Source organism: Colobus angolensis, unplaced genomic scaffold (genome assembly GCF_000951035.1).
Source record: "Colobus angolensis palliatus isolate OR3802 unplaced genomic scaffold, Cang.pa_1.0 Scaffold224, whole genome shotgun sequence".
NCBI classification, from domain to species: Eukaryota; Metazoa; Chordata; class Mammalia; order Primates; family Cercopithecidae; genus Colobus; species Colobus angolensis.
The window spans coordinates 3,129,921-3,142,137 of record NW_012115422.1 but is presented as its reverse complement, the minus strand read 5'-3'; the positions used below and the strand labels follow the sequence as shown (position 1 = coordinate 3,142,137).

The window sequence follows — 12,217 nt, the reverse complement described above, 5'->3', positions numbered from 1 at the left end:
AACCATTGTGGAAAACAGTGTGGCAATTCCTCAAGGATCTAGAACTAGAAATACCATTTGACCCAGCCATCCCATTACTGGGGATATACCCAAAGGATTATAAGTCATGCTGCCATAAAGACACATGCACACATATGTTTACTGTGGTACTATTCACAATAGCAAAGACTTGGAATCAACCCAAATGTCCATCAGTGACAGACTGGATCAAGAAAATGTGGCACATACACACCATGGAATAGTATGCAGCCATAACAAAGGATGAGTTCATGTCCTTTGTGGAGACATGGATGCAGCTGGAAACCATCATTCTCAGCAAACTATTGCAAGAACAGAAAACCAAATACCGTATGTTCTCACTCATAGGTGGGAAATGAACAATGAGATCACCTGGACACAGGAAGGGGAACGTCACACACCGGGTCCATTGCGGGGAGGGGGTAGGGGGGAGAGACAGCATTAGGAGATATACCTAATATAAATGACGAGTTGATGGGTGCAGCACACCAACATGGCACATGTATACATATGTAACAAACCTGCACATTGTGCACATGTACCCTAGAACTTAAAGTATAATAATAATAAAAAAAAAGAATATCAACAAAAGTATAACTCAATAGATTAAACCAAAGCACATATAATTGTGTGTTACTTAACAGGAATACATTCTGAGAAATGCACTGTTTGGCAATTTTCTTGCTGTGTGAACATCAGAGTCTACTCACACAAACCTAGATGGTGCTATACACCTAGACTATATGGTACAGCCTATTGCCCCTAGGTTACAAACCTGTACAGAACATTGCCATACTGAATACTGCAGGCAACTGTAACACAATGATAACGTGTATTTATGGTACACAAATACTTGTGTATTTAAACATATCTAAACATAGGAAAGGTATAGTAAAATAGAAAAGGTATAGTAAAAATATATTACAATCTTAAGGGACCATCTTCATATATTTGGTCCATCACAGACTGAAAGGTTGCTATACAGGGCATAACTGTATATATCCACAAACACTTAACCTTTAAAGCATATTTTTTGTAATTTTTCCAAATTTGAGCAACTCCTTATACTGACTCTGACATATATAAATTACTGATTCCAACAAGTCTTTCTTTTTAAAAAGTACAATTAATATTTTAGTTGATAGGTGACAGTTATACAACTATATGCCTATGTTAAAATTCATAGAACTACACACATAAAAGTGCCAATTTTACTAGATGTAAATTACACATTAATAAACATGACTTAATAAAGAGAAGTAACAAATTCAGAAAAATATTTCCAACTCACATGGAAGACAAGAACAAAAAAATATTGTATCCAGTATTTCTGCTGAACTGTTTAATCAAGTCAAGATCTTCATATATCTCCAATTTTAATTATCTTGCTATATCATGTGAAAACGTTAACTTTCCACCATTCTGCTTACCAAATAGTCTGTGATTATAATTCAAATACAGATAGCAATTCCCCACCTGTGAGCTCTAAGATGTTTCATATATTAGACTTTTTATTAGAAAAATATTCCAGGGTGACAAATATATTTTCAAGGTCCTAAGAAATTTGATGCCTTCTTATATTATTATTCTTTCCACATTCATATTGGTTATCTACTGTTTCTTCATTTGAATATCAAAATAAAAACAGTAAAATTCAACATTTTCCTAACATTTTCCATTTAAGATTTTTCTGGCACTCATCTTTTTTGCTTTGCTTATTCATTATTTCAAATTTATTTCTGATACCTTCAAAGTATCATCTAGTTTCAAAAGCATTAATTTTGTCTGGGTGTTTCCGAATTGTTCTTTCCCATTATTAACTTTTCATCTCTTCAAAGTACTAGAAATGATCTACATATCTTTTCTTTACATCCTAATCACTTATCTTTAGGGCTGTCACTCAAGTTTTGTAAATCAAGCCCCTTGCTTTTTGGCCTCTTTTCCCAATTACTATTCTTTCTGTAAGATCTCTCTTAACTATCCTTTTCCTTTTCTCTCATCAGGTACAGGTATTTGGTTTCTTTCATGAGTCCTCCCAACATCCCCAGTAGTTGAGCTAGAAGGAAAGTTAATTCTAATTTTAGGGGATTCATTCTAATTGTAGGGGGTTAATTCTAATTTTAGGACTGGAGTATACATAGAGAAATTAGAGTAACTTAGAGATATGTCAGAGCCAAGAACAGAATTCAGACCCTCTGTCTTGCAGTACAATACTATGTATCCTGACTTAAGCCACAGCTCTATTCAGCATAGTATCTCACAAAGTAATGACTCCTGCTACAGATAAAGGAATGAGAAAAATGTTGGCACAGAAAGTGAAATACCAGTTACTTTTTTCTAAATGTACTTTATTTGCATTTTAATATTAATTAAATGATTGAATAAAATTAAAAATTAAATCTCTTCTATCTTTCAACTTATTTTTAGGGAAAATGTTTATCTAAGTATCATGTAAAGGAAAATTATGTCAAAACTGTACATCATAGCATCAGTTAAATAGTTCCTCAAAAGCAAGCCTTTGGTGTTTGAACTGTTGTGAGTTAGAAGTTTTCATCACAAGATTAAATGTAATTGTGCCCTTATGAAGAAAAATGATATCCTGATGTTTCCACTGAGTCACATGCCAAACTCTGGTTACTAACACAATGACAATGAGTTTAACTGAGAAGAAAAGTTAGATCTATTCTCCTGGCCTCCTCTAAACACAGAGTGCAAAACAAAACTAAAATAGAATAATGTATTTCAATAAAACACACCCCTTCTGAGCTTTTCAATTCCTAAGAATTCCTGTGTCAGAAAGAAAAGAAACCACATAATACTGACATTTGTATACATTTCTCTTGTGCTAGGGACTGAAAAATAGAATCTGCATAGCAAATATCACTAGAAATAGGAACAGAGTCCTAGAAGCTTTACCTAGTAGAATTTCACGGTTTGAATTCTGTGACTTTTCTGCTTCAAAGAGCAACAGACCCTAGATTTTATTTTAATATCAATTATACATAGTATATATTACTTGTGTTATAGATTAATATAACTTAAATTTCCAAACTATCATAGTCATTTTTACTACAAATGTTATCTGTACCCAAATATGTTTGATATGGTTATAGAAAAGGAATGCTTATGATGATATAACACATAATAGCAAATAAAGCCTTTTAGAAATTATTAATCTAAAAATCAAATAATTTTTATTAAAATGCCAAGAAAAGGTTAGACTTTCTAGGGAAAGTTTTAAGATTAAAATGCTTTAAGCCCATCTTACACTGGATCACAGGACAGCTGATTTTGATATACTAAAATTATAATTTTTTAACAAAGGAAAATTCATTCTTTGCCTTCATTAGATTCTTTTCAAAACTGCAAAAGTAAATCTGTCAATGAAACATTATTCAACTTACATACATACACATGTATTTAACCTACATCCTTTATATTAATTTCTGTGTTTTACAAATATTTTCATTAACATTTAAAAGATAAGTTCATAATAGTGCTTGTCCATCAAACAAAATTCTTTAATATTTAGTTTTATTGACTCTTCTAGTCCTCCAGGTATCATTCTACATAGAAAACTATAGTTACATTAATAGTAATTTACTTTTCTTCATGTTTAATAGTACAAGTTTAGAATTTTGTTAAGATTTTGTAGTTCCATATATAGCACCTTGAACTACCTCATTAAAACCTTATCATACAATGATTGATTTACATGACTGCCTTTAAGAGAAATTCTCTTTTGTTTTTTTTTGAGACGGAGTCTCGCTTTGTCACCCAGGCTGGGGTGCAGTGGCCGGATCTCAGCTCACTGCAAGCTCCGCCTTCCGGGTTTACGCCATTCTCCTGTCTCAGCCTCCCGAGTAGCTGGGACTACAGATGCCTGCCACCTCGCCCGGCTAGTTTTTTGTATTTTTTAGTAGAGACGCGATTTCACCGTGCACCGTATTAGCCAGGATGGTCTCGATCTCCTGACCTTGTGATCCGCCCGTCTTGGCCTCCCAAAGTGCTGGGATTACAGGCTTGAGCCACCGCGCCCGGCCTGAGAAACTCTTAATGATAAGGACCATATTTTAGAAATCTTGGTCTCCTAGAGCCTAGCACTGTGCCTGAGAGTAAAGTGTCACAAAAATATGAGAGTACAAAAATTATAAAAATAGCTAAATCTCTTCTTGAAAAAGCAATTCTTTTATGAAAAAAAGAAATTTGCAACCTAACAGTACAGAAAATTAACTTTAAAAAAGTAAAATTTCTTACTGCTTATTGAAGAAATACGGTTGTGTTCCCAGTCTTTGAGAGAGAGCTTGACAGCATTGGTCTACATCCTCTAAGACCTAACACAGGCCATGAACCCCAAAGAAAAGTATATCAATTAGCAAAACAATAAAAATTATCTAAAACATAACTTGTATCACAGTTTATAACAAAAATATAAATTTAGGTTAACCTTTTATAATATATTTTAATAAGACTATAGACCACATACATACATAATACTTTATAAGACATAGGAAGAAAATTTCAGTGAATTTCCTTCAAACTACAAGTACACTTTAGTTACTTATAAGGATTTTGTCAAGAACAAAAGTGTCTTCCTGAATCCATATATTCAAATGGCTTTGCACATACTGAAAAATCTGCTTAATAAAGACAACACCATTGACCCACCATGAGTAAAAGCAGTTGAGTTGTTTTCCCACTAGTGGAGACAGATTTTTATTTATTCTATCCCTATTCATTTACTGAAACCCCCTTGTGGCCAATGGCACACATCAGTGAGATGGCTGGCTAGTATTAAGGGTAGCCTTGGAAAAGACAGGCATTAATTAACTTAATGATGCTTGTGGACAATATTAAGTATTTTTAAGTTTTGCTACTTTAGTAGCAAAAATACAGACAGATAGATAGATAGATGCAGATAGATACAGATATATTAAGTACTGTGTTTAACAGGGCTTTTTTTTTTTAAAAAGCCCGATGCTGCAGATCTATATTTAGTTACATAAAAGGTACCCACATGTATTGCTCAAAAAAAAAAAAAAAAGCCCTCAGGTTATACAGTAGCAGGCATAATGATCCCATTTGAGAAAATGTTACTAAGAAACATCTAGAAGAAGGCTCTCCAAATAGTTAAGGGTGGCAACTTCTAGGTGATGAGATTTCAGGCAAGTTTCACTGCTTTTTTACACATATCTGCATTGTATTGTTTGCTTTACATGAAGCATGTATGAATTTTTAGAAATAAAATTACTCCATGTTAGTGAAAATAACAGCAAATGGTTTTCTTGCAAATCTTATAAATTTTTTTTTTTTTTTTAAAGAGTACCAATATATAAAGAATGATTCTTTTAATGCACAAAAGTTGAGGGTTTTGTCAATTTCAACCTGAACTGACCTGGTCCAGAGTCTTCTTTCCCCATCCAATAGCTTTCATCTTACGCTTGACTTCCCACTGTTTCTGATAGGCCAAAATATGATTCAGAGGCCAAGGGTAAGGAGATCCATACCTAGCATGAGTGATCTAAAGCAAAAAGATTTTGTAAAAAAGGTGATCCTTCCTAAAAACAATGCCCATTTTTACAAACAGAATTCTAAAAGAAATATATTTTCAAAGAACATAGAGCAATCTGAAAAAAATACACAGCTTGCAATCTAAAAAATTAAAATTTTAAGCCATTCTCTTTAAAAATATATAAACTTTCATGTACTTTGCAACCCGTTATATCAAACAATGACACACAGCTTCCCTAAAATGTATGTGCAAGCAAAATTAAAGTAAGTGAAAAACTATATCACTAATGGTATAAACCACAATGTTTCATTTATGAGCAGGGACTTGCGATTCTGAGCAAAAGTGTTTTCTCATTAAATTTTAATTAAGATAAATGTTACAGAACCACTCACCTCTCCTACTGTAGCTTCATCACACCACTGAAGATACAGCTAGGAACAAAAGAACAGTCACTAGACTTTAGGATACCAACCAGGAAAAGGATAAAGAAAGTAATTTTTTGCCAAGGTAATTTTTTATAAGCTAATTTCGTAAGTCACATACATAGGGGTTTGTTTTCCTTAGCTGCTATTCAGAATTATTAAATGTAATGATGGTACGATATAAAAATATTTTTTGTTCACACGTGTCTAAATACCATTAAAGTGTTTTACAGATATTATTTAAGTAAATTTAAAAAGGCCAAAGTAAAATAATGAGTAGGCAAGAAGCACCCCTCTTTATAAACACAAAAACTAGAACTGAAAATGTCAGGTAACTTGTTCAAAGGTAATAATCAAATAATTTAGGTAGCCATCTCAGCTCTAGAATTACTTGACTATTTTCCCATTTCTCAATAACTTTAACCCATTAGAAAGATTATATTTTATGAGAATGAGAGAAAAAGCTTATTTTCAAGCCATATCATCTAGTATTTTACCTCTGCAGTCAACAGCATATTGTTGACTAATTCCATGTAAGCTTTCATTTCTGCTTTTTGGACTTCACCCAGCCCATCACTAAGAGAATGGCCCTAAAGGGAATTTAAAAAAATTTAAAAGACCATCATATTAAATATACAAAAACTTTCAGTTATCTTAACATGCAACTATACAATGAATTAAACTTCCAAAATGCCCCCTAAAATTATTTTATATAAAAGCATATTTAATACTCTGCTATCACTACAAAATATTAGTATGTACTTATTTGTCATTATACAAATGTATCTTTCAATAGAGAAAATTACATTATCAACTACTTCGCAAAAGAAGAAAACAGAATGGTCAGCAAACCTTGTTTAAGAGATTAATTAACCTTATTAGAAATAAAGGAAATACCAAAAGACTGACATGTGCTGTTTATAAAGTGGTCAAAGATGAAAAAAATACTGTTAGTAAAGATATGGGGAAAAAATTTCACTCATTTAAAAATTCTAATACACTATAGTAAACTAGGAGATACATAAAATGGTATAATCGTTAGTTCAATCTGGCAATCTATTACAAGATTTAAAAAGTACATAACCTATGACATCCTAATACCACTCTTAGGAATTTATTCTAAGGTAACAATACCACTCTCAGGAATTTATACAAAGATGTACATACAAGAAAATTTATCTTAGTACTCCATAAAAACAAAAAATTGGCCACGACCTAAATGCCCATCAATAAACTTGAGTAAATAAAATTCTAATTTATCTAATATGGGGGGGGTGTTAAAGGAAAAAAAAGATATATATATATATATCCAATACAGTAGAATACTATACACCAATGTGAAAGGATGATATATATCTACAGCTATTAATATGGAAGAATTTCCAAACATATTTATGATTTTAAAAGGTATGTTGTAAAATAATACATACTACTATGATCTAGGTTTTTCTATATATGCAAAAAGAAAAGTCTGGAATGATTTTTCAGAAACACTAATGGGAGTTGTTCCTTAATAACTATTAAAATCTAAACTGAATAAATGAAAAGCAGCATCATTCAAATGGATAAATACATTCAACTTTGAACATCTCTTGTATCTCCCTTTTCAAAGGTCAGCCAGATACTTCAAAACCTAATAGTTTTTCATTTCTGACCACAGTTCTCAAAAGCATAAGTTAGAAAATTATCTACCATTTTGTAAAGATCAAAGCATCTCTTTTGACTAGATACTAAAATTACATACCTTTAATAAATTTGACATTAATAAAGAAAAATAAAGCTACCTCTTTTGCCATCATATCATGAAAAAATACTAACTTACGCTTCAGAAATATTTTCCAGTAGTTTGCATTGGCATTTTATAAAACTAGGTTGAAATCAATGTGAATGTTAAGACACATTAAAGAATGATGAATGACTTAGTAACTGTGATCAAATACATTTAATATCTTTTTATTACCTTGGCTTTAACAAATTGGACTATTGGACCAAGTTCTGATACTACTTGATTCCCCACATGAATAAAAGGTACTTTACCTGTTGAGAGAAAAAAAGTATTTATAAAAATTCTTCCAGTATGTTAAAGTTTGTGATAATTAAAGAAAAATTAACACAAAACTCAGATATTTATAAATAGGGATTTCATAAAACTGTAACTTCTGAAAACTTTTGTCAGATGTGTATATTAAATTCTGTAAGTTTTTAAACTGATTACTAACCAACTTTAGAAAAAAAGAACAGGTAAATTCATTTCTAGAGTTCTCACTTAGATATAATAACAGATCACATAACATTCTCTTTTCAGAACCAACACGAACATACCACCATACAGCAGCAAACACTAATTATCCAAATTACATGAACCAAGCCAGGACACTGGTACATGACCACTGATATATTTCAAAGAAATTTAGCTAAGCTTTCTTTTGAGAGTACAGTGAATCAATCTATATTGTAAACTACATTTAAAAAATCTTTTTACATCTTTTATGTCTTTGATACTGAGATCAACATTTTAAGCAAGTGAATTGTACAGTAATCTCTTTGACTCAAAATAGCAAGAATTAAAAGAATTAACAATCTTTGAAGGCATGCTAGTTGGTGAGTTGTAATACAGAGTAATGTTCCCAACATGTGGGAAAAAATGATAGTATGTTTATAAAAACTAGCTTCTATAGACAAATGTCACATTAAAAAAGAAATATTTCACTTTAACAAATACTAATACTTGATGGAATTATTAGAGATGAGAGAACAAAATAATCTCCAAATAGCAAGAAGGGTCTACTCCAAATGCTAAAGAATGAAACCTGCTGTCAGACCTAGTTCAAACAGAGTTCACACTACCAGCAGGCTTCTTCCTGTTCCTTTTCAATAGATTCACTCCTCTCTGGCTTAGTCAGCCTGGGGGTAATGGATGAAGTACACAGCCCTAACAAAAGCTTCAGCTGCATCCATAGGACAACATGCATTACAAAGAGAAGGCAGGCCTTTTGGAACACAACTCAATAGATGTATTGAGAAGATATTTCCCTGTAGCCAATTCTGCATTCCTTCCTTCTACTGCTTTATAAATCTTCCAAAAAAAAAAAAAAATTTATCTGGTTAAGCATTAGGCCATATTGTTTTCCTAACTTGGGATAAAATCTTTGTTAACTACTATACTACCAGAATTATTACAGGTCCCTTGAGATCAAATGATCTGAGAATGAAAACTATTTAGTACCTAGACTAAAGAGTATTTGGGGGTGTAATATTTTTAGAGCAAAGCATAGTCCTCATTTTTAATGACCAGTTTCAGGTTCTTGGAAAACAGGGTTTGTATTTTATTTTTCTTAAAAATTCACTGAGTATTGCCAATTCTGAAGCAAAAAGAAGTGTGGATAGTCAACTGAGTATTCATCTTATATATCTCTAAATATAAAGAGATATATAAAAACAAAGACAACAAATTAGAATTGAATAATGTTTTCTGTCACTAGCCTGCTTAATGAAAATGGAGCCAATGTTATATCCTTATTATTGCAGGTATTAGGCAAAAACACAGTAAGACAGTTATTTTCTGGTACCAATCAAAGGTCATATAAGAAAAGTGAGGGCTTTGTTTACCGTCTTAGACAGAATAATCACTTTTAAAATTTCCATTCTAAAGAAAGCAAGAATATGTTGCCAAACAAGTTGGCAGATTCAAAGAATGCAAGAAATAGGACCTTGGATGTCATCTAATCCGACTACCTTATATTACAGATTAAGTCACTGAGGCTCAGAGAAGTGAAATTTTCAAGGAAATAGTTAATATGTGACAAAGTCACAGAAGGATTAGTTGAAGATTTCCTACCTCTTTAGGAAATAAGAATTTAAGTCAACTGGTCTTCTGACTATTCCATGCTCTCTGCTTTAAAAATCTGCCACAAGATCAAAGAAGCAAATACAATAAAAAACATTTCCCTGATCAGCTCAAATCATTAAATGAAAGAGAATACCAAACTGAGACATAAAATTTAAACATCTTAGTAGAAAGTGCCATTTTCATCTACCTATAGGCGACTCCTATGAAAGAATGTATATTTTTGTATGTCTCTAAAATATTTATCTGTTTGTCTTTCACACAGTCTCATAAAAATAAAACAGATATCTACTTAAGTGACAGTGAGTATAGTAATTTTAGGAAACAGGTGGATAAACTATATGATTTTTTCACTTGCCAAAGATCTGAACTTTAGTATTAGATTACTAACCTTTTTACATAAATACACAAATTCTTTTTGTATGACTACATAGAGGAAAAGGATGCACAGAACACAATATAACTTATTTCACCAGAATTCTGTAGTTCCTAAAATCTGTGTATAAAACCAACACAAAATGAGTCAATGAATGCCCTCCAAGAATCTAAAATATGTTTACATTTACAAGCCTAGAAATTATTTTATGGAAATGTTTTCTAAAAGTATATTCATAAACCTCTAAAACCAGGTATTTATATAAAAGAATATTCAGTATGTACAGAAGGGGTGTCTCCATACCTTTTAACAATTTCTGCCACCCTTAAAAACTTAAGGTGGAAAAAAAAAGTTTAACACAAGTCACTCTTAAATTATCACACCAAAATGAAAAATGTTTCCCTAAAAAGCAATGTTACACACTTATATCAATCAGTTATCCTTAATAATTTATTCAAAAAGGAGTAATTTTACTTATTGCTCCAACAAAACCATAATTACAATAATCATCCATGATAATTATATATAACATTTATTTATCAGCTTCGTAGCACATTTTTACATTAAAAATTCTTTGAATCATTTATTTAAAACAGTACTTTAATCTACTGACATAAAGATAATACTGATTTTTAAAAATAGGACGGCTAATGCATCTCAAAACCTGTTAAAATTAAGCATTAAAAAAAATAACTAGAAACCAAAAACATTCAGTGATGACTTCAAGATCTAATGACAAATTAATTTGTCTACAATCTCTCTTCTTCCACCTGTATTATGGGAGAATATAATTTAGAAAGACGTGTTGAATAATAAATGGATTCATTATGACTAAAATTTGTTTTCTCAACAGGAAAGTCTTATGTACATTAAGACTAGGGAAATCTGAGATCATGTATTTCCTTAACATTTACTATTTAAAATAATTCCCTTACTATTAAAACCATTTCCACACGTCAGTAACCATCTCTGATCACAGTTGAAATGAACAGATATGCCAACCCCAAGATTGTCAAATTTGCAATTGTTACTTTCTAAAACCATGGAAAGATTCTTCAAAGGGTAAACAAAAAAATCAGACATTTTAACATGTAGATACAAACTGGACTATCACTATAATTTTATCACTCCATAATATTAACAGAGAAGAAAAAAAAACACACACTTACCAGATGGAGACATATATTCTGCATTTGCCCTACAAACTACTTTGATAGGCAAGTTACACATTTGCAAAAAGGCCTGTAAATCAAGATACATACAATAAGCCCAGTAAAAGCATATGCATAATTGAACAGAAATTTGTATGCATTTCTTTTCTAAACTGAATAGTTTCATACTACAAAACTCTATTAGAAAACAATGAACCAGTTGAAAGTGAAGGATTTGTTTTCCAAACAAAAAAAATGTCATTTCACTATTTAAAAATCAGTATGATTTAGACATCAGTAAATATATGAAACTTAATGTATGCATACCTAAGGAATAAAATGTAAATTATCCACATTTATGTTACTGTATTAGTTTATGTAAACCAGCAATACTATATATTGCTTTAATTTTCTTAAGTAGATGACTAAAGTCCAAATTTTATAAGCTATTAATTGCTTCATTCCACTATTTTCTATAGGATCATCATCTTCCTCATTTTAGAATAAAACTCAAAATACTATCTCTGCTACCTCAAAGTTCTCTCCAGTAATACTCTATATTCCAACAGGTAGCTTCCATGCTCACTAATTCACTTTTTAAAGACTTAAATTGTTTACCTTTGTTCATAGTTACAAAAATGTTATAAGCAATTTAAATGTCTAATAATAAGGGTATGGGGTAAATCATTATAGTAAATCCAAACTATGGAATACTATACAACCAATTTTAAAACTCATGCTTTAGAAAAATTTTTACCACAAGAAAAAATGTGCTTTAGAAAAATTTTTACAAGAAAAAATGTACACATTATAATATTAAGTAAAAAAAATGCAAAACTCTATTACTAGATCACACTAATTCACTTTTAAATGTTTTTAAGACACCAGTGA

The 12,217-nt window shown here is 31.2% G+C and overlaps 1 protein-coding gene across 3 annotated transcripts in view; it reads right to left on the bottom strand.

The window, feature by feature from the left end:
• The window catches only part of MTX2 (metaxin 2), a 77,286-nt gene that overhangs the window by 5,591 nt on the left and 59,478 nt on the right, over positions 1 to 12,217 (bottom strand). For 2 of the 3 annotated variants that reach the window (XM_011944020.1, XM_011944021.1), the window contains exons 4-9: positions 11,345 to 11,417; positions 7,913 to 7,989; positions 6,450 to 6,542; positions 5,923 to 5,961; positions 5,414 to 5,539; positions 4,276 to 4,352 (exon numbers count right to left, since the gene is read on the bottom strand). In XM_011944020.1, the coding sequence (XP_011799410.1) occupies positions 4,276 to 4,352; positions 5,414 to 5,539; positions 5,923 to 5,961; positions 6,450 to 6,542; positions 7,913 to 7,989; positions 11,345 to 11,417 (485 nt within the window). The remainder of the gene's footprint in view (positions 1 to 4,275; positions 4,353 to 5,413; positions 5,540 to 5,922; positions 5,962 to 6,449; positions 6,543 to 7,912; positions 7,990 to 11,344; positions 11,418 to 12,217) is intronic. The other variant, XM_011944022.1, reaches the window with a different exon arrangement.